This window comes from Protomyctophum parallelum (genome assembly GCF_964188405.1).
Source record: "Protomyctophum parallelum genome assembly, chromosome: 8".
Lineage (NCBI taxonomy): Eukaryota > Metazoa > Chordata > Actinopteri > Myctophiformes > Myctophidae > Protomyctophum > Protomyctophum parallelum.
The window spans coordinates 31,657,270-31,680,809 of record NC_139703.1 but is presented as its reverse complement, the minus strand read 5'-3'; the positions used below and the strand labels follow the sequence as shown (position 1 = coordinate 31,680,809).

General features: G+C 44.0%; 1 protein-coding gene across 1 annotated transcript in view; it reads right to left on the bottom strand.

The window, feature by feature from the left end:
• ephb2b (eph receptor B2b) overlaps positions 1 to 23,540 on the bottom strand; it is a 192,350-nt gene that overhangs the window by 87,704 nt on the left and 81,106 nt on the right. Inside the window, exon 3 of the mRNA XM_083771730.1 lies at positions 20,404 to 21,088. Within this exon, the coding sequence (XP_083627856.1) occupies positions 20,404 to 21,088 (685 nt within the window). The remainder of the gene's footprint in view (positions 1 to 20,403; positions 21,089 to 23,540) is intronic.

The window sequence follows — 23,540 nt, the reverse complement described above, 5'->3', positions numbered from 1 at the left end:
CGAGACAGGAGGGCTGTGTGCACCCTCACAGTGAGCGCCGGCACACCACACCACATGACTGTTACTGTTAGTGAGATGTGAAGGGCATCCGTCCAGCAGACGTACTGTACGCGCTCTGTGGACCTGTGCCAACGGCTACATCAAGCAGAGATGGCATGGATGCATGACAGCGCTGCAGGAAGGAAGGGAAACACAACAAGGAACATCCCATTCCCATCCTCAGTGGTGATTCTTTTTTATGGGATCTTTCCTTTAGATTGCATCAGCGACCTTTCATCTGTGTGTCGGAAATTTGAATGGCTAAAGCCTAATCTAATTGTCACGATGAGGGGAATTTGAGAACTCTTCATCCCAAGTAACACCTCCCCGCCCCCGCCACCCGACTGTCTCACACACTCCCTCAAACACTGTCACTGTGGTGGCACTGTACCAGTGAATAGAAGTAAATATTGAGACAGTCTTGATGTCTAAATACCATGCCACGGTTTAACGGCTCCCCTTTTTTGAATGGAAGATGCAGCCATTATATAGAAGTAAAAATCTTTATTATGTCATGGTTGATCAACAGCAATTCCTGTCTAAGAAAATCAAGCTCTCCTCTTGTTTTAAGCCTCTAAAATGATTCATTAACTTACCTGTAATAATTGATTTGTTTAGAGACTGTGTAACAGCTAGAAAATAAATCCATTGCCAATGTGCGATGCAGAACACATTTTGCATTAGTGGGGAATTCTGGTCTGATTCTCCAAAGCAGCCTCCTTAGAATGCACCCTCGAGTGCACCACCCGGGGACCTACTGAGAGGTCAAATACCATCTTATCAGCACGCAAACAGGTTCTGGCCCGACAAGCTCAATTAGGCAGCACTTAGTGGCGTGTATGGAGAGAGCACGCTCTGAGCACGAGGCCCATATCAGCAGAACCTGGGAGATGACAGACAAGCTGAGCCCACAAAGGCTTGATTGTGGCCTGCCATGGAAAGCTGGTGAATGAGCAACGAGAGAACAGAGAGGTGATGGTATGGCGGATAGGAATCACTCAGCCCTTTGACAATAGCTGCACAGTAGAAAAGACATCTTTCTGGATAAATAATAATCCACAAAAAAGGAAAGAATCCTGAAAGTAACAGGAAAAAGAGGGCAGGTAAGTAAGTGCACTGTGACTGAGAGAAATTATTTAGTATAGGCCTATATGTATACGTGTGTGTACATGTGTATACGTGTGTGTGTGTGTGTGAGGGTGTGTGTGTGTGTGTGTGTGTGTGTGTGTGTGTGTGTGTGTGTGTGTGTGTGTGTGTGAGCATTGAGGACTGCAATGGAAATAAGCCGAAAGGCTTTCTTGTGTTTGCATCCTCGTGATGCATTGACTGTCGGAACGTGCTCTGTGCTCTGTCACCAAATAAAATCAATCAATCAATCACAGCACGCATGCATGTCTAAGAAAATAAAGCTCTCCTTTTGTTTTAAGCTTCTAAAATGATTCAATAACTAACTGGTAATAATGTATTTGTTTAGAGATTGTGCACGCATACATGCACACACGCACACGCATGTGCGTACACACACACACACACACACACACACACACACACACACACACACACACACACACACACACACACACACACACACACACACACACACACACACACACACACACACACACACACACACACACACACACACTTCTTAAGCTGATGAACAGGGCCACAGTCTATCAGATTGATTCCTCCTTCAAAGTCCTGTAGGATGAGTCAAAACACAGCATGCTGAGGTGTTTAGGCTTGTACAATACGTGTCGTGTTGTGGTGTTTTGATACGAGAGGCAGCAATATTCCTGAACCTCAGTTACCTGGGAGAGTGCATAGCATTTCTGAATTTCAGTTGATGCCCATCCTTATTGCAACACCACGGAGATGGATAAGATAATGAAGCGTGTCAAAAATATGATCTCAATCACAGTCATTCATTCCTTGCAGAGGGAAGTGTGCCTGCTTGGCATGAGGCAGATATGCAGTAGATGGAATGTGAGCCATCTTGTGCCAAGTTTCACTGGTCCTTTTCTCTGTTGCCACACTTTAATATCAGCAAAGTAGAAATACTGGATATGATCCACAATGTGCAATAATGCTCCTCCGTGTTTGTAACCTCACAGCTTTGCGCTGTGTCGAGTAAAAACATTCGCCCGGCTGCCTAGAGAGTATATGACGACCTTTTACAGCTGCGATAAAAGCTTAATAAATGCCACACTTTAAATGCCACACGTTGAAATGAACATCATGATTTCCTTGCCAAGAAATCATGATGTATTCATTAGGGGAATTAGAAGCAACACAGCCTAATCCAGAGTGTTAAACTTAACTTAGACTTATGCCTATATTAAGATGCCAATGCACTAAACCCGCCGCATGCCAACACATTGTGAGCTTGTAGATCAGCTACTTTCGACTCCATCATACAACTTGCAAATCAGGCTTTATACCATGATTTAGCTCGACCTCTCATCCTCCTGAAAGCACAAAACAAACCAACCAGAATAGCCTGTTGGCTGTTGACTACAGATTCAAGTACACAGTTGTCCCCTACTTAGTTAACTTTGTTTTCAAATATGCTTTGTGATCCTGTTATTAACCTAATAAAATAATAATTAAAAAAAATATATATATATATATGCTTTTCACTCTGATGGCGGATATTTGCAGAATACATTATTTTCCCTCTATAGGCATTCTCCCAAAAGCTCTGAAGACACCTTTATCCTGTTTGATAAAGGTGCCATTAACGATCCTATATACTTTATTGAGTGGTGTCCCCCAGGGGTCTGTACTAGGCCCCCTACCTTTGGTCCTTTTTACCTAAATTTTCTTTGCCAAATAACAGGGACACTAGGGTTCATGTGGCTAAGGTGCCCTGGCCTATACCCAACAATTCAATACGTGAAACAAGATAATTTGGTAAGAAGGTCACAAGGAGGAGTTAGGGAAGGGCCATGCACTACAGGGAGCGAAGTGACATCACCACATGTGAGCCGCGAGACCCGCTTAATATAGATTCACACATTACTTCCAAACGCCTTCTCCGGTGAGGGCGAGACGTCCCCCATGCTGCCTCGAGAATGACATTATGACAGGTCCCAATTCTGTGCCAAAGTCATTCGGGTGCCCTCCGAGTTGGCATCCGATATGAGGCCCGAGGCAAGCGAGACACTATGTGCACGTGTCAATACTTTAATAGATTGCATGATGGGTTAAAAGCATGCTCAGGATGTCTTGTTTTCCTACTGCATATAGTAACGTCAGTATCTCATCCTTGGAAATAGGATACTGTGGCTCTTTGATCAATAATGGTAATGTGTCTGGTCTTCTTCAGCTTGGCAAACACATTTATCAAGGGCCTCCATTACAGACTGGACAAGAGCACAATAGCTGTGCGTGCGTGTGTCTGCGCGCGCACGTGTGACACTTCATTAAGAATAGACTGTATACCAGTGGTATCAAACACTGAGCTTCAGCCACTTGACTTTTTCTGCTATGTTGTTGAGTTACAGCTTCACACACACGGAGTGCTCCCGCAGTCTCACAGACACAGAAAGGTAAAGCCAGTTGAAGTGGATCTCTCACAAGGCCTATCACACTGTAAGATTATCGATCCATGATGTGTGTGATTACGCACTCCTCTCATCCCACGGTGTCATTGTTATCGCACCGCCGATAACCCAGAATCTCTGAATCATACTCACTTGAAGGGGAGGAAAGAGCCTCTCCTGCCAAGTACATATAGTGTACAGGGCCAAATTCGGAGTGTTGTGTTGATTTAAATCCGAGTGTGTAAAAGTGGTAGTGTAACATGTAGTGCGGTGTTGTAGAGGCACATATATCATGGCTACCTCCTCCACAAATCTCTCCCCTCCCTTCCTCCTCTCTTGAGCCTCTCCTTCTCCTCCTCTCTCTCTCCCTCTCTCTCTCTGAGAGCTGACTAGACTGTTTCTTTTGGGTTCCAGCAAAACCCTCAACACCAACGTCATTTGCGTGGTGAAAAAATTAAGGTGGTTAAAGAGGGGAGGGCCGAATCAAAACAGCCTCATTAATAACGCAGGCTAATGTATTCCAGACGTGGATTTAAGCCCGCTAGAGAAAGAGGGGGAGATGCCCGTTGTGTTGAAGGGAAGTGTGTGTGTGTGTGTGTGTGTGTGTGTGTGTGTGTGTGTGTGTGTGTGTGTGTGTGTGTGTGTGTGTGTGTATAGATGGTGCCATACAGAGCTTGTTGGCAGAGAGAGAGAGAGAGAGAGAGAGAACGAGAACACAACACTCACATGAAAAAGCACCGAACCCCCCCACTTACGCCATCCAAATATCTCAGTGGAGGCCAAACAGCCTTGAGATGACCACAATAAACCAGCACGAAGCCAGCATTTCCCAGGCATCCATACACTGCAAGGCCAGGCTCGGGCTTAGTAGTAAACACTGGAGAGAGTGCAGCCGAGTGCTTAGTTTCTGACCCAACGTACATGATATTCTATGTAGACTGTAGAGTGACTGAGATGCTTTTCTCTTTCTCTTGCTCTCTTCTCTCTTTTCAAAACTTTGCAATGGGCATGTTTCTCAAAATAAAGTGACAACATGCAGTGAGGTGCAGTGAAAGGAAGTGGTAGTATTTTTCTTCTCATTAGCTTGTTGTTTTTAATCCCACCTCCTCTTCATAAACTCAGTATAAACAGAGGATTCCCATGAGGGTTCGCTGCACCATCAACTGTGGGAACGCAGGAATCACAGTGAGGAGAGCTAAGGCAGGAAAGAAGACACGAAGAGGAAGCAAGAGGAAAAGAGTGAGAGCTTAAAGTCTCACATACTCAGTCGTACAAAGGTGTCCCACACCAAAAAGAGCCAATCTACAAGCTCACAACGCATCGCACAACAATGCGTTGTGAGCTTGTAGATTGGCTATTTTTAGGGCAGGACACTGGCATACGATAAATGAAGCATTATTCTCACTGGTAAACCACATAGTGTGGTGGTGAACAGACTAGATAAGGATTATCCTTCTGGATTGTCCTCCGTCTTTCATCTTCCAAAGCCTGGTTTAAAAAATAAACCCTGTATCCTTTAGATGAACCCAATTCTTTAACGAGAATGATAAAGACTGGGGCAAAAAATGTGTCGCAGCGGTGCTTTTCAGCCAATGGCATTGGGTTTCCGCGAGGTATAGCAGTACAGCTCATTATAAAGAGTAATTTATTTGCTTAGTAGCTGCCCAAGGGGATGTTAAGGAGAAAAAAAGGAAGTTTTAACATCAAGAGAATTCTGTAACTAGCCCATTTACACAGCTGAGCTGTCCCCCACAGCAAGTGAACAAGATTCCCCTTCAACAAGAGTTCAACAGTTAAAACCAGGCCAATAGTATAAACATTACTTTGTTCCTCATCCACTCCCACACGGACCAGCATCCTGTATTCATGTGTGTGGTGTTACGGGTAGCAGTGGCTCACGAGGTAGAGCGGCTGTCTTGGAATCAAACGCTAATCCTCCAAGACAGACATGTACAGTAACTAGGGGCTGTCAGAATTACAAAAAAATACGTTGAAGTTTTTTGGGGGGATTTGGACATATTAATAAAATATGTATTTCCGTTTGCCTTTTAGCCAGGTTTCGTAATCAAAAGTTGCGCAGGGCATATATAACAATATCTGAAATATACAAAGAATGGCCTGACCTATTTAATACTTTCAATTAAAAAAAAGAACACGGAAATAGCTCATCTGCTATTTTGGGAAAATGTATTTTTCAACATGAAAACTATGCGAGCGAGCGTGTGGTGTGTGTGTGTGTGTGTGTGTGTGTGTGTGTGTGTGTGTGTGTGTGTGTCAGAGAGAGACATAATGTAATGCTTTGGAAAAAGGCACTGTATAAATGCACCATTTATTATACTGTACTCAACGTGCTGCATCTGAGATTTCAATCTTTATGGTCATTACCTGTATGAGCATAGCAATAAGTTATGTATTAGGAACTGCTAACAATATGAAGTACGGAAAAGTATAATGCTATTAAAATTGGCATATCATTTTATACTGTATTCACTCAACCTTATTTCCATTATATTTTTGGAAGAATACAAAATAATTCTAAACACTATCTCTACGGTCAAAGTAAGTTTAATAGCCACCCACAATGTTATATACTGTACACCCTCATGCGACAAAGCAATTAATTTGTATGGGTAATTGTAAAAAATAAATCAAACATGGATACCTCAGTTTGGCACAATGCTCTTGTTTAATATATAATTTTGTAAAAAAAAGAATCTTTTTTTACCTCTGATTTGTTTTGAGAGGGGACAGTTTCTCAGCCAGGAGATAGTGAGATCAGTGGATGTGTGGGTTGAATTTCAAACTCAGACGTCAACTCGGAAACCTCCTGGGAGGATGATGATGATGACAGAAAACTCTCCAGTGCCGGACCGACTTTCATGTTTATATATTATCTAACAGTATTTATAAACATTTAGAAAATTAATTCCCTAAGAAAAATAAATCTCAATCTAAACTTTCTGATTTGGTCTGAGTTTTTTATTTATTTTTGTCAAACACCACATAGTGGTGAATAGATTATGTGGACATGATCCCCTCATTGGGATTCATGGGGCTTTGCGGAAATGTTGCCCTTGATTCTAATCTGAAGATAGTTTCTGTTTGTTGTTTTTTCCGATTCACAGCAGAGTTCAACCTGAATGGATCTCTCCTCTTGTATTGTATAGAACGAGCTGGGCCAGCTTTAATTGCCAAGTACAATAAAAGTGCAGGCATTCTTCTTGCTGACATTGACATACTTAACTATTGAGAGATTCACGGTACATGCTGACACACACATGCTAGTACAAGGACTGCAATGCCTGACAGTACAAGACGCACTATTGAAAACAGACTCTGAATTGTCCAAATTGTACAGGGAGTGAATGTTGAACATATGTATTGTATATACATATCCGTATACACATCCGCCACCCCCCCCCCCCCCCCCCCCCCCCCACTGCTGGTCGTAGGTGACTCCATTGTGAAAGGTATTTCTGTTCCCCATTCATTAATCCACTGCTTTCCTGGAGCGACCGTCCCAATCCTCTTAGAGAAACTCCCAGTTGTCTTTAATTCACTCCCACCATCCATTACAAGCGTGATAGTCCACATTGGGACGAACGACACAGCTCCCCGTAAATCCGAACAAACAAAAAAATACTTTCTATGCCTCTTTGACATATTAAACAGTAGTGGCCTCACTTTCTTCATCTCCGGTCCAATCCCAATTGTCATGGGCAATGATGAGCGCTTCACCAGAATTGCCAGCCTCAACACCTGGCTAACAAGGATATGCCGGGCCCATGATCTACATTTCATAGATAATTTTAATTTGTTCTGGGGCCGCGCACTTCTATTACGCAACGATGGTCTCCACCCGAATAGACTGGGAAGCAAAATGCTTGCATTTAACCTGGCTCGCGGTGTAAGCCACCACACAGCGCTGACCGGAAATGTGTCCGTCTACTATTGACGTCCCCCTGCCCCTGGCCCCGGCCCTTCCCAGCATAGTTCCACCCTGTTCCCCAGCGCCATCTCCACTGGGCTCGGACCTCAACATGCACACACCTTTCCCGTCCCAAATAACAATAATAACAATACTACAAAGTACATGATGACTATGAATACTCCTATTGACATCCATCCATGCATCATCCCAACTATTATAGGCAACAGAATTCCCCCTAAAGTATCCAATCACCATCACTCCAAACGCCGCGCTGAACTCTACCTTTTACGTCCACTGAGTCGCGCCATTTCACCATCATCAACCTCATCATCTATCAAATTAAACCTTACATTATTCAACATACGTTCATTAACCAACAAAGCAGCATCTGTAAATGATATTATCTGCAAAGAGAAGCTTGATGTACTGTTTTTAACAGAGACATGGCTTGGCTCTGATGGAGATATTCTGTTAGCTGCAGCATGCCCTCTAAATTATAAATTAATTCACTCAGTACGTGAAAGCAGAGGAGGTGGTCTAGCAAAAAAAAATTCAGACACCCTAAAATTTAAACCTCTGTGTCTAGGCAATTTTACATCATTCGAATATCAGGCCACAATATTAGAGAGTCAATCCCCTGTGGTAATGATTAGTATCTACCGCCCCCCAAAGTGTAATAAAGCCACATTTTTAACAGAAATATCAGAACTTCTATCTGCTCCACCAATCATGACAGAACTCTGATTACCGGAGATTGCAACATGCACATGGACATTGCGTCGGATCCTGTAGCCAAGGGCTTTCTAGATCTATTACAATCATTTGATTTCGCTCAACACATTGTTGGGCCAACCCATAAACATGGCCACACCCTGGACTTGGTGATCACTAGAGGTCTAACCATCACTATTAACGATATGATCGAGAGGCCTGAGCTATCGGACCACCTTTTGCTGTTTTTCAGTATGGCTGTCCCTGATGTTGAGAAAAATAACACTGAATATACCATAACAAAGCGTTTTTTTAGCTCTTCTGCAGCCGACGAGTTCTCTCGTCATCTGGCCCCCCACTGCCCGATACTCCCCCAGTAAATGATATGGTTCAAAATTTTAATCTTAAACTAGAGTCAGCTCTTGATATAGTGGCTCCTCTGAAAACAAAAAAGAAACATAACACCAGAGTAACGCCCTGGTTAAATGAGCATACACGCTCACTGAAGCAAGAATGTCGTAGAGCTGAGCGAACTTGGAGAAAATATAAACTGATGAGTGAGAACTTTCTCAAGCTAAATGAGGATAAGACAGAAGTTCTCATAATCGGTTCTAGCGAGCAGAAAGAATCAATAATAAGCAGACTTGACAACCTGACTGTGGAAAGTAACAGTACAGTAAAGAACCTGGGGGTTATTATTGATTCTGATCAATTTAATTCACACATTAATCATGTTACCAAGATTGCCTTTTTTCACCTTAGAAATATTGCACGAATCAGAGCCTATTTGTCCTTGGACGATGCAAAAACGCTAATCCACGCCCTTGTTTTTTCTCGGCTTGACTACTGCAATGCACTCTTTTCAGGACTGCCTAAGAAAACGATTGACAGATTACAACTTGTCCAAAATGCAGCAGCTAGAGTTTTAACTAGAACTAAGATGAGAGAACATATTACTCCAGTTTTGGCATCACTGCACTGGCTTCCGGTTGTTTTTAGGATTGATTTTAAAATTATTTTACTTGTCTATAAAGCTCTCAATGGTCTCGCACCTTCCTACCTACATGACTGCCTGCCTAAATATGTCCCAAACCGGCCCCTAAGGTCTTCCACTGCTGGCCTGCTCGCTTTGCCTAAAAAAATGGCAACTAAAAAATATGGTGAGGCAGCTTTTTGCTTCTACGGCCCAACAGCCTGGAATAAACTTCCATTCGAGCTCAGACACGCACCCTCTGTAGACATTTTTTAATCTCAACTCAAGACTCACCTCTTCACTCTTGCTTTTAGTTGAGTTTTAATATGCACGTTCCTACCCTGTCCTGACTGATTTGCTGCATGTGGTGTTTTTATTTGTTTTTATTTATTTTATGTTCTTATATTCAATTTTGTTCTTTGCCATTGTTCTATCATTTTAACTACTTGTGTTTTATTGTATTCTATTTTTGTGTCCTGCCCTGTGAAGCACTTTGAGCTGCATTTATGTATGAAAGGTGCTATACAAATAAAGTTTATTATTATTATTATTAGTATCTGCTGACGATACCAATAGCTCTACTGGAGTACAGCAACATGGAGTCGACTTGTAAGAGTAAGAGACAAATACAAAAATGAACTAATAACACTAAAACAGAGCTACATTTTTAGACAGAGGACCATGCACTTCATAGTCATACTCATACAGTACCTTTTGTGTGTAAGTAAAGTGTAAACCTAAAAAGAAATTGCAGAAACCGGAGAATTTCACCAAACAAACTTTATCTTTCTCTCCCTGAAAGAGAACAGCTCTCATCCTTATAGTTATTTAGTGCAGTAAGTGTAAGTGTCTTATGGTCACTCAGGCATACAGCCTTGATATCACAGCAATAAAAAACGGAAATGGAGCTGTTAAAGTGTGCCTCGCTCAAATATTTCTCTTTCTCTCCGTCTTTAACTCACCTTCTAGCTCTCACTCTCCCTACTCTCTCTCTCCTTATCTCTTTCTCGACCCGATATTTCTATCCCACCCCCCGTTTCGGTTCCCTCAGTCATGCTACCATTTTAATCTTTAAAAACCTGCTGAAATTTAAAAGAGGATGGCAATGATACTTCTTTTAGAATCCATTATGGCTCTGAGGTCTAGCAGCGGACAAACCTCTTCCCCACTTTACAGTACCATGAAGTATTAATCTCGTGACACATGGTACTGCATATCACCCCAGAACTAGTCCCGGTTATACAAGTCACTCTGGTATGGTACGGTAAGGTAATGATGTCAAACTATACATCCGTCATTGTCGAGTCTATCGCCACATCTGCTGGCGTTGCTTCCCTCTTGTAGGTTAAGATTAAGGGACACCTGTACAGGTTACGTGCACACCACAAGCCAAACAGAAGCACCTTTATGTACAAAAGTAACAGTATCTCATCAATGATACTCTGCGGGATTGAATGACGGCTCTGCGTGAAACAGAATCTGGATTCCACTAGCGCTCAGCCTCTCAGCATTACGGCTGAGGGGTTAACTGTGTGCGAACAACTGCACTCGTCTCCGGGTACGCCGCGGCCAAGCAGTACGCGTGGCACATCCAACCCATGTCAGGAATGGATTAGCTTTCCTCCTGCACTCTCTGCTCTCACTTTCGGAATGGCACTAATGTAGGTCGACTGCATTAAACGCCAAGCAACAGCGATTGACCGAGTTCTGATACATTGGCGAAAAACAAGGTCACCGATACTCTAGAGGGATTCCTCGTCTTTAACAGTGGGCCCTCTTGTTTCTCTGGTATTGCTGTTGCCAGACAGAAGCACAATCCATCAGCACTGCCTCCTTGCCCCCTTAGCCCACAGACTGTGGGATGGGACAGGAGTCGAGGACATCTGACAGAGAGAGAGAGAGAGCGTATGGGGCCGTGTTTGGGGAAGAGACGCCAGCCATATCCCTGATGAGAAAACGAGGCACGGCTTCTCATATTGGTCCGCACCGCACGACTCTCAGCCCTTATCCCCCGGTGGCAGGTTGGGTTCTACGTATCTAAGGGGATGGTAATGGTGAACTGTGAGATCACTGTGAGGTCCCTCACTGCTTACCAGCACTCTCACGCGAGACCACCAGAGACCAAGTGAACTAGTCTCTAGTATAGAACTCTGTGGTATAACATTGGGGCCGAAAGGATTAGAGATGAGAAGGTGTCACCAATAAGAAACAGACGTTACCATCTACTGGACTCTGATAGGAAGAAGAAAAAAAACATGCACCAATGAATGGGGAGAGGAGAAAAGAGAGAAAAGAAAGACCTGCTTCGTCAAGAGAGACGGTGGTACGGCTATACCATCCCAATGCAGGATTCCAGAGATGGTGTAAGATAGGGAGACGACAGACTGGGGGACTGGACACGGCACGGGCAGAGCCATATGGGAGCGGGGCACAGCCCAGCACACGCACAGGGACATATGGAACTGGTTTACACACTTGACAGGCCGTGATCTTTGAGCTTGAGGCGATTCACAAACATCTCAGCTTGCCTTATCACGTTCATGTGTGATGGATGTGCTGTGAGAATGGGTAAGAGGCTAGAGCGTGTGCGTGTGTACTGAGGTTTACCCACATGCAACACACATACAAAACAAAATAAAATATAACTATAGCCGTGTCCCGACTCCAAAGTTTAACATGACCTATGAACTATAAAGAAAGTATTTATTTGCAAACACTGTTACACATGTGATCACATCATCTGCATGCATACAACTGATTTATTTCTCTCAGTCCCCAAATGTACTGTCCTTATAGCTCTCTGTCCCAGCTTGACACAAGCTTAATTTATACTTTCGTGGTACGTATGACAGTGTCACATGCTGCAAATAGCAGATCTATGTGACGTGTCGTGTCACACAGCACAGCTTATAGAAAGTACACCTGCTATTTTCGGCAAAAAAGAAAATTGGACATCACTCTCGTTCTGTCAATTCCCCCGTTTGTGCAGGAAGCAACACAGATAAAGAAAAAGAGACAGGCGGGCATATAAAAAGCCCCTGGCCATGCTGGAATCCCATCACTGTGAGGGAGAGGGAGGATAAAAGAGGCCATGACTGTCCCCCTGGGTCTGTGTGGACAGAATGACACATCCCAGAGGTCCCGTGTACCCCTCCTGCTGATACTGCATCCTTGTGTAGCATTTAGACCACCCCGGACTGAGCACGCACGCACGCACGCACGCACACGCACACACACACACACACACACACACACACACACACACACACACACACACACACACACACACACACACACACACACACACACACACACACACACACACACACACACACACACACACACACACACACACAGGGAGGGAGGGAGAGAGAGAGAGAGCTTGTATAGGTTCAAAATGAAAAGATCAATTAAGGAAATTAAGCTGCGTTGCTTATAATGCTATTTACTAGCGGGGCAAATGTTTGTCGGTAATGAACATCTGCTCCGACGGCGAATGTGTGCTCCGTATGCTCGCTAAAAAGGTACCTGTCAGCAGCATCGTAGAGCCCATCAATCTAATATGGCTTTCACTGAGAGGTGAAGAAACCCAGTGAATGTCTGCGGAGTGCAGACCATCTGTGGATGTTTTATTTCTCCAGCAATGTCTCACTCCTCTCTCTCTCTCAGCCCGTTTCTCTCTCCAACTCTCTCTCTCTCTCTCTCTCTCTCTCTCTCTCTCTCTCTCTATCTCTCTCCCTTTCCCTCTATTTCTCCCTCAATGCCAGCCCCATACAACCAATCCTTTCATCACATGTCTTTGTTTTCGCACACATGCAATGCAGCACAAACCTTGAGGGGGTGTGTTTGTTTTGCCTTCGCTCTGTGTTTCGTTCAGGCACCAGGGAGAAGCCATTGGCATGGCTGACCCCCCCCCCCCCCCCCCTCCCCACAACCCACCCGCGTACGCCGTTAGTCAATTAGAGTTGCCATTAAGAGACGGAGGCACCCAGGGAAATAAAAGGGAATGCCACAGACGTGTATCTGCACTGCACCGCTTAAACCCTCTCCTGACGACGACAAGGCGGAAATAATTGGGATTCTGTCAGTGGATTTTGGGGTTGGTGGGGGTGGGATCGGGATGGGGGGCACGGTGGACTCATTTCCTGCCTCTCATATCCCGATCCCCCTCCTTTGCTCCATCCTTCCCTCCTCTTTTCCATGTCTTCCCCAAGCCCAGTACCCTTGTGCTCAATCCCCCACTAACTCTCTTTATCTATTACATTTGGCTGAAGAATTACCCAGAGCTCTCTGCCCTAATCTGCTTGCATTGGGTGGGCAATTACAAGTTCCTGGCTTGCAAGTGTAGCTTACAGTATGGTCGACCCACCACTGATGCAGACCTCAAAGAGAGAGGGAAATGCACCTTAAAAGATTAACTTTTCACCGTGAATGTGATTTTCAGTGCATGGTTGTGGAAACTGCTGTGTGGGTGTGCTGGGCAACACATGCAGAACTGTCTTTATAATGGAATAGTAATATAGTTGAACAACAATTATTGTAACTAACTATTTCTACAAAGAACATGTGTACTGTGAAGGTAACATCAGTGTAAAAGCAGGGAGCAAGATGTAGGCATCAGGTTTCGTGTTCCTCACTTTCCCTGTGAGTTCCTCTCTTTCTCAGGTAACACTTAATTGGTTTCACTGTCGGAACATCTTGTGTGTCACACTAATGCCATTGTATGTCAGCAGGACAGCATGTACAGTACAGCAGCTACAAGGCTCTGTCCGCCAGCCGCAACCGTCATGCTGTTTTCTGTTACCTGCTGACTCATTATGAATCTGATCTGCAGGAGCTAAATGTGAGAGGACTCTGTCTGTCTGTCTGTCTGTCTGTCTGTCTGTCTGTCTGCCTGTCTGCCTGCCTGCCTGCATCCATTTTGTACTCAATGGGTTGACCAATCAATCTGAAATTGCACATGGGCATTACGCAACTGGCATAGGCAGGGACTGACAGCAGATTTGTCAGTTTTCCGAAATGTAAGCTTTTTATTAGAGTCTTTGTACAGATTAGGACCTGTACATGCACGTATGTATGTACAGTAGATACTAGCTAGTATATGCCAGCCTAATGGACATGTACTTGCGATTACCCCAGATGGACGGCCATGCTGTGGTTTTGTTGCTTGGTTATCGGAGAGATTCCACAACCAATCGGCAGACAAACTCTGGCATCTCATCCTAAAAAAATGAACCAGAAGTTCAACTCAGTCCGCCGTTTTGACAGTCATTCCAGGTCACTTATTCCTGCTTAAAGCAATTGGAGTGAGGATTAAAAGTCATCTCTGAGGAGCTATAAGCGAGGAATCGAGCCACGTCCTCCCAGGAAGCTTAAGAGCATGATGTTAATGACCCTGTCCCCACAGCTGGCAATGTTATGTATGCATCGTTGTAGCGGAGAATGCCAAAACTATAGTAGGGCAAAAAATAACTGTGGCATGAATGCACCAGCGGGTTTGTGTTTAAACAGAGTCACAAAGGTATGGATCCTGCTGTGTTCATCATCCGAGAAATAGATATCACTCAACATGGCACAGAAACTGATCTGATACTTCTTCACGACACAAGGAGATGAGATTCAGGTGACTATGGCACAGTACAGACATTAGGAGAGAATGTATTTGAAAGGTTATTGGCATTGAGATAAGGGCATGATTTCATGTCTGCATGTAGTTGGGGAAGGCATCCCTGGTTATGTATTTGTTCCAACCTATTGTGCAATGATTCTCAAAGACAGTCTGTAGTTCATTAAGATAGGCCTACTGTATATGGTTGCAATGCTTTGCTTAGAATTTTTGAAACCCCAAATCCTAACATGCTCCTAAGAGCTACCCCTCAGTGAGGAGTTAAGTAAAGGCAAGCTGTTTTAGGGCCTCACACTGCGCAAACAAAGTTCAATAAACAAACAGTTCTGTTGGTTTGTTCTGTTCAGGCTCTTGTCGACTATGGAACTATGAAAACCGTGCCTTGACGTGAAACGTATGCCTCGGCTTCTGAATATGTTTATTAAAGCGTCAGAGAGAATACAGTGCTCTAACATAAAAAAGTAGCTACATTAATCCTGTGTATATATTGTTTACATTTATCATACATTTATCAAGTATTAAACATTTTAAACAAATGTGCTAGTTTGATTTATTTGTGCAATATGGTTAACTCTATCTCCACCGCTAGCTGTTAGCATAAACCCCAGTTCCCAGTGCCAGCATACGCGTTCACTTTAAAAGTCTGCGTTTGCCCACCCATACATGCATATACCGTATAGTCAGAGTAATAGCACAGTGGTGTATGTTGAACGTTCTTTCTAAATGCAAACTATGACATAGGCGCAAAATGGTTTGATGGGGCAGTGAGTGGGCCCCAGTATCAGTATATGTTCTTGATGATAAGACTAGGATTATAAAGTCAGACTATTCACTGTGAAAAGGAAAAAGTTAATTCAGTAGTAGTTTATCGTGATGGTGATGGATCATATCTTCATGACCGTTTGCCCACATCTCAACCTCCGTCACTCCAATAATACGAGCCACACTCCCACACTCGAGACCCCCCCCCCCCCCCCCTTCTGCCCACAATGGCATGGGGTTTAGGTGATCAGATTACAGTGACAAAACACACATGGGCATTGTTAACAGGGAGTTTGCATTTCCACCCGTGAACATGGCTCTCATTGTGCCCGGGCTCGGAGAGAGTGCTTTTCATTTTGGAGGAATAAACGGCTATAGGACAAACAGGACCCCATGTGTCTCTGTGGTGCACCATCTCCTCAAGGCTCCGAGGGAGAAACCAGATCTGTCTTTTCAAGGCCCTCGCGCGCTGAAAGACCCCCGGTGTGGTTTGTTCGCTCCCAGCACTTCGCAGGCAAGAAACTGAATCTCGCTCGCAACACGGTCACGCGGATCAGGGGGGCGGCAGAAAAAGCAACGCCAATCTGGGCTTTAAACACCCGCCTTCTTGTCAATATTTTGTTATTTCATCAGGACCCCTGCCAAGAATTTAATTGTTACATGCGTAATGTTACAATTACATGTTTTCTCTGAACACCATGGGTTATTAATATTACAGTACAAACGGGCCGTTTGTACTGTAATATTAATAACTCTTTCATCTCGGGCCGGCTTCCACATTGTCTCCACGGCCCCATGATCCAGCTATGAAAGAGGATATCTAACAACCCCTCCGAGGGCATCCCGCGCAAATCAATTCATTACCTCCAAAACATTTGGCGAGAAGGCCAAGGCGCATCTTTCATAAATCAATTCATTACCCAAAACCACTGGCAGCTGAAAGGCATCGACTGACCACAGTCTCAGTCTCACGCAGTGCTATCAACTTTCAACGTTAGAAGAAGATGAATGGAGCAGAAAGCAATTGGTGGCAGCCTTCTGTACAAAAAAAAAAAAGATTAGCTTCTGAACAATGGAGGCCAACCACTGAGTACTAACCTTCTTCAGGTTTAATGGTTTTATTTGCCGTTTCTGGTAGCATATGCACACATCCTCAACCTTGTTTGTGGCGAGTCTCATAACTATTGTATGGAGCCATAAAAATCCATCTCCCCCTGCATAGCGGTTTGCTGCACGCCACAACTGTACTCTCACAGATAATGCATCTGTCTCATAAAGCTTTAATGGCTCACTCAATGTGTGTCGATGTGATCACAGAAGACACGCCAACACCGAGAAGAACTGTCAAAACCATTGCGTGCATGAGTGCATGCGTGCGTGCGTGCGTGTGTTGATTGATGTGTACTGTGTATGTGTAAATGTACGTGCTTGCGTGCATGTAATGATGTGTGTATGTGTCTGTGATTGTGTGTGAGTTAATCTGCTTCAGTCTAGTATGCAATAATAGGTTCTGGCCTTGTTATACAGCAGGCAGCTCTCACCGCACTGCAGGAGCAGAGGCTGTATCAATTGAACCTTTCTTCAGGTAGACTTTGATTAGCGAACCACGGTAAATAAACCATGACCAGAATTGGATGGCTGGATGGGGGAATGCTGTTTTGTTTTGTAACTTAAGCAGAGTTACAAAGGATAAATGAACACTGGAGATTTTACAGTGCACTGACAAGGTAAATGGTAAATGGTGCATTTATATAGCGCCTTTATCCAAGGCGCTTTACAGAGATTGTGCCTTACATTCACCCATTCACACACCGATGGCAGCGGAAACCATGCAAGGCACCAACTAGCACATCGGGAGCAATTAGGGGTTCAGTGTCTTGCTCAAGGACACTTCGACAGTAACTCTGGGGGAGCCCGGGTTCGAACTGGCAACCTTACGGTTACCATCCAGGCACTCTACCCCTGAGCCACAGCCGCCCCAGGTGAATAACCAACACCTGATTGATGCTGTGAGCAGACGGATCGGGTGCACCATACATACAGTACATACACTACCGTTCAGTAGTACAGTACTCTACCTCAGTGGCCCCAGACGATCCCTGTGCTTTGGACCCGCTGTTGACCTGTCTGTCTGGCATCAAGTGTTGGATGAGTGAGAACTTTCTCAAACTGAATGAGGATAAGACGGAAGTTCTCATAATCGGTTCTAGCGAGCAAAGAGAATCAATAATTGGCAGACTTGGCAACCTGACTGTAGAAGGTAACAGTACAGTAAAGAACCTGGGGGTTATTATTGATTCTGAATTGAATTTTAATTCACACATTAATCATGTTACCAAGATTGCTTTTTTTCACCTTAGAAATATTGCACGGATCAGATCCTATTTGTCCTTGGACGATGCAAAAACGCTAATCCACGCCTTTGTTTTTTCTCGGCTTGACTACTGCAATGCACTCTTTTCAGGACTCCCTAAGAAAGCGACTGACAGATTACAACTTGTCCAAAATGCAGCAGCTAGAGTTTTAACTAGAACTAGGATGAGAGAACATATTACTCCAGTTTTGGCATCACTGCACTGGCTTCCGGTTGTTTTCAGGATTGACTTTAAAATTCTGTTACTTGTCTATAAAGCTCTCAATGGTCTCGCACCTCCGTACCTCCGTGACTGCCTACCTAGATATGTCCCTAGCCGCCCCCTCAGGTCCTCCAACGCTGGCCTACTTGAAGTGCCTAAAGGTATGTGCACAAAAAAGTACGGTGAGGCAGCTTTTTGCTTCTATGGCCCAACAGCCTGGAATAAACTTCCATTCGAGCTCAGACACGCACCATCTGTAGACATTTTTAAATCTCAACTCAAGACTCACCTCTTCACCCTTGCTTTTAGTTGAGTTTTATTTATTTATTTTATGTGTTTTTATTTATTTTATGTTCTTATATTCGGTTTTGTTCTCTGCTATTGTTCTATCATTTTAACTACTTGTGTTTTATTGTATTTTATTTTTGTGTCCTGCCCTGTGAAGCACTTTGAGCTGCATTTTATGTATGAAAAGTGCTATACAAATAAAGTTTATTATTATTATTATTATTATTACTCAGGGGTTCTCAAAGTTTTTGGCTGGGGACCCCTGGAAATGCTTTGGCCATGTCTCGCGACCCCTGCCCCTGCAAAAATAACCTTAATAATAGAGAAAATATATCATAAATGAATACTGAAACAGATATAATCATCAAGGAAAGTTTATGCAAGTACTATGTGTACTATGTAAACTCTTAATTTCCATTTTTTTAGCCATTCAGTTGCAAAAAAATAATAATAATACAACATTTTAATTAAAAAATAAATTTAAATAATTTGGGGACCCCCCCAAAATACCCCCCCCCCCCCATGAGATGTTCCAATCCACCACACACGCAGCGAATTACATGTAGGTCAGAAAAACAAGCCTGATTCTGTGTAATTATGTGGGGGTGTGGAATTAAGAGGCGGCTTGCCACGGCGGAGCATAGCTAACTTTCACCACGATGCCATTTTATTGGCCTGTACTCCTTGAGGAGGAAGACAACCAGTGAGTTGTCCTCATTAGCGCTAATCGAGCGGGGCCCGACAGTGTTTGCCCGAATCCGAACACTTGACAAGAACTGGGGGGGGGGGGGGGGGATGTTGGGGGGTGATTACGGTACTAGAGAGAGGCAACAGCAACAACAACTGGTGATCACAGGTGGGTGGTTTGTTGGGCTGGCTGGATCAGCGTGAGGCCCGTCTGTCTGTTTCTCACTTTGCCTTCCCGCTGATCGGGGTCTCTGAGCACGTCGGGGCAATACCACCAGACAGGGCATGGCGCGGATAAAACAGCCAGCCAACGCAAACTGATGTTTGCGAAATAGAGGATTGATTTTGTCCTTATAGACCAGAGAATGTGTAACAGTACCTAGAAATTGCTGAGAAATGTTGAAAAAGGTAGACTGCAGTGCATATACACACAAACCTCCCATGGGCACTACAGCAGTGAATCGAGGCAAGTGAAGAGGCTTCTCTGCCTAGACCAAAAAGGAGCTAAAATCAATCTTCATGGTGCTTTCCACCGGCACAGGATGAATTAAGGAATTATTAAATGGAATATATCCTTATATCGTAAGTATGCAGAAGCATTATACCCGGTCCTGACTTTAATGGAAGTCCTCCCATCGGGAGAAATTGCCTCTATTCTTTGTAGAATACAGTTCAAGAATTCGTTCTACATGGTGGTAGAGTATGGAAAGTCATAAATATCTTTGGGAATGGGGAGAACTTGGCTGAGTTATGACAGACCTCTGTGATTGGAGTCCAAACACCTGTGATCAGGCACTCCCCCGTGCCTTTATGGCGGCTCAGAAGAAATGAAGCAGACACGTTTGACTGTCACACACTTCAAAAGAGGGGCAATATATCTTCAGCCCACACAGCCCACCCCTCCGAGTCAGAACTGTCTCATGAAGGGATGTTCAGCGTCTATTGGAAAGCGTAAAGAACGGCAATGATTCATGTGGAAAATGCGGCGATGGCATGTTGATGTGTGAGCGTTGCATGCCATCGTCTTGTTCAACATACAGCCATTTTTCATGTACTTATATTGTCAGATCATTGGGAATAAGTGGATGTGGGCAAGAGCTTACAATGGTAAACTGACAAGCACAGTATATATGCGCCATATGGAATGCATGTTTTAGTGTCTGGATTTACTCTGTTATGAGGACAGAGCTGGGCTGGCTCATTGGGCTTAGCAGAGTTGATGAAAACACAGTGGTAATAATAATACGAGCATTGAGCCTTCTTACCTCTACAAACAGTCCCATTCTCCACGGGCTCGTTCCCGGCCTTGCACATGCAGCGCCCGATGGGCACCATCCACTCCCCGTCCCCGTTGCAGTACAGCTTTATGGGCACGTCCACCTCCTCCGCGTTGGGGATGCACACGCCCCGGGCCGCCACCAGGGACGTGCTCTCGGCGCCGGACAGCGTCTCCTGGAAGAGGGCCCCGTTGGTGATGATGCGCGCGCATTTGCGGTAGAAGACGCGCACGGCGATGAGCGACATGCATCCGCCGTAGTCCTGGAAGGCCAGGTAGAAGCCGTTGCGCGACACGGGGCCAAAGCTCCGCACCTCCGTGTTGATCTTCATCACGCGGCCGCCCAGGTCCACCTGGGAGAAGCTCTCGTCGGCTGCGATGGTGTCCACCTTGGTCCACGGGTTCTCCATCCAGGGCGGCGACGTCCGGGTGGCCGTGTCAGCGTCAGTCTCGTAGTAGTACAGGTTGAACGTCTCCTTGCAGGAGCCGGGCACGTTGGGGATGCTGCTGCAGTCGCGCACCGAGAACTTCATCTCCACGTGGATGCGCTGCGCGCCGCGCCGCCGGATGTACTTGGTGCGCACCCAGTTGTTCTGGTTGTTGTCGAACACGTTGCACACCTGGTACGTGCGGATGGTGTTCATGTTCTCGTCGTAGCCGCTCACCTCCTCCCACTGTTGGCACAAAGGACAAAGACACATTAAAGCAAATGATTATGCGGCTTGATTGACCTCTCCGCTCTATATCAGACCGCTGCCTAATCAAAGGCTCAGAGCACCTGCTGGGCTGCTTGGATTTTATGCTGTACCCAACATGACAGCCATGTAAACAAACACACAATGCCATTTACAGCTAAACATTGCTCTCCTCTCAAGAATGCTTTTGAAAACATTTGAAGCGAGAAATAGGCGATGCAGTGCCAGTACCTGATTTTTTTTCCATTTGTTCAATACTCATTTCCTCTGCGGGGCCAACTTGGAATACTTTCATTACCGTAAGTTAAGTAGCCGTGTAATAAGCGGCATAATGCATGGCTAGGTGGTCATTGTTGATAGATAAATCACCCTGTTGGTGATTTATCTATCCACATTATCCCTTACATAATATCTCATGAGTTTAATGATGATGTTTAGGTATTGCGAATTTGCGATTCAAACTGGATTTGAGGCATTCTGAAATCATGCATGTTAATAGAAGATGCTTCTGAACAGGATTTCTATTACTACAGTATAGTTTGACTACTTTAAATAAAGTTACTCTAACCAAGCAGATCTACAAGCTCACAACAAATAGAAAACATGACTCCATCTCTCTACTCATACTAACATGGTGATTGCATGAAAATTATTTTGACTTTTCATTTTACTTCGTTTTCATAACACTCGCAATGCAATCTATGGCAGATGAAATTATGAAAACAATTAAGGATAAGATTGTTAAATTATTTTTTTATTGTGCCAACATATGAATTCTACCTTTCATCGTCACTGAAAATAGATTAGCTTCTTGAATCACATTTTTGGATAATGGGTACCTGAAGCCATTCAATCGCCTCCTATCAACTGTTAAGGCTGGGCTATTCAACTGGCGGCTTGCGGGCCAAATGCGGCCCACGGAGCGCCCCCTAGTGGCCCTTTGAAGAATTTTCAAAAATAATCTTATTGGTATGATGTGTGCGATATATAAAGTGCTAGATTATCAAAATGACAGTAATCCTAAAAAAAGCATTTGTAGAATAAAAACAAAAATGTGCTGTGCGGCCCTCCACGCACAATCATTCTACAGTTGTGGCCCCCGAACCTAATCTAGTTGAATACCCCTGTGTTAAGGTATGGTACTGTGCACCTGTAGTCTTTTGTGATTATAATCTATCACTTCACTAAATACAAATGCGCAGTTGAGAATGAATGTCCTATCATTTGTGAATCAAGTGTTGGTGTTTTTTGTTTTGTTTTATCAATTAATGTTGAATTCATTGACTAAGTCAATTCAGGATTATAGAATGGAGGGCATAGTGTGGTCTCTGGCTGACAGGTAGGACCACACACACACACACACACTGTACAAGCTGGTATTTGCACTGTAAGCAGCAGCTGGAGATCCGATTTGGCTTGCAGCACCAACCTTGCTACTGTTAGAAGACCTTACAGTCAAGATGAATAACTCATACAATATAAAGAACAGGTGTTAGTCCCACTGGAAAAAAAAAGTACTCAAATGCTCCGGGATTCAAAATGAGTAAAGGTACAAAAGTATTGGCATCAAAATGCCTTCAAGTACCAAAAATAAAAGTACTCATCATTATGCATTATGCGTCGCACCGCCACACATTGTGCGCTTGTAGATCGGATATATTTTTTAAATGGCCGAAATGTATAGGGCTGAAGTGGTTAATGTATGTTTTCGTAATCAAAATCTACAAAGTAAATAATAACTAAAGTTTTTCAAATAAATGTAGTGGAGTAAAAGTACAATATTTGGATCTGAGATGTAGTGGAGTAGAAGTAAGTGTTGGAAATTGGAATACAAATACCTAACATGTTTACTTAAGTAAATGTACTTCACTTTACACCACTGCTCATACAATATGAAGAACAGGTGTTCGTCCCTGCTCGTCATTCAATGCCTGGAGGTCACTTTGACTTTGAGCTCCATTCATATTGAACCCCAACCTCTCTTTGCTGGTTAATAATACAGCATTCTTTATCAATTATTCTATTCAGAGATGGACATGAATATAACAAAAGGGGGGAGGGTTGATTTTTTTTAGATTCCAAATAATCCCCACTTCTTGGACTGGTTGAGTTGAAAGTCTTATTGACACCCAGCCCTCTTTGCAGTGCAACTCCCTGTCCTCTGGTTGGAACAGCAGGAATGTAATGCTTTTACAGAAATGGGAGAAATAAAATCACTCCTCCAGAGAATAAAGGCTCCGGTTTATGAGACGGCGCGTCCCACTTTTCCGTGGTTTTATAGGATACATTCACAGCACATACTGTAATTGGTTATTGACATTAGTGAAAGCCTACATTCACTGCTTTAAGGGGACTGGCTTATATCGCAGGACTGTAAGACACTTGACATGAATTTACCATAATCTAAGTCACGCTCCAATCAATTCAGCAG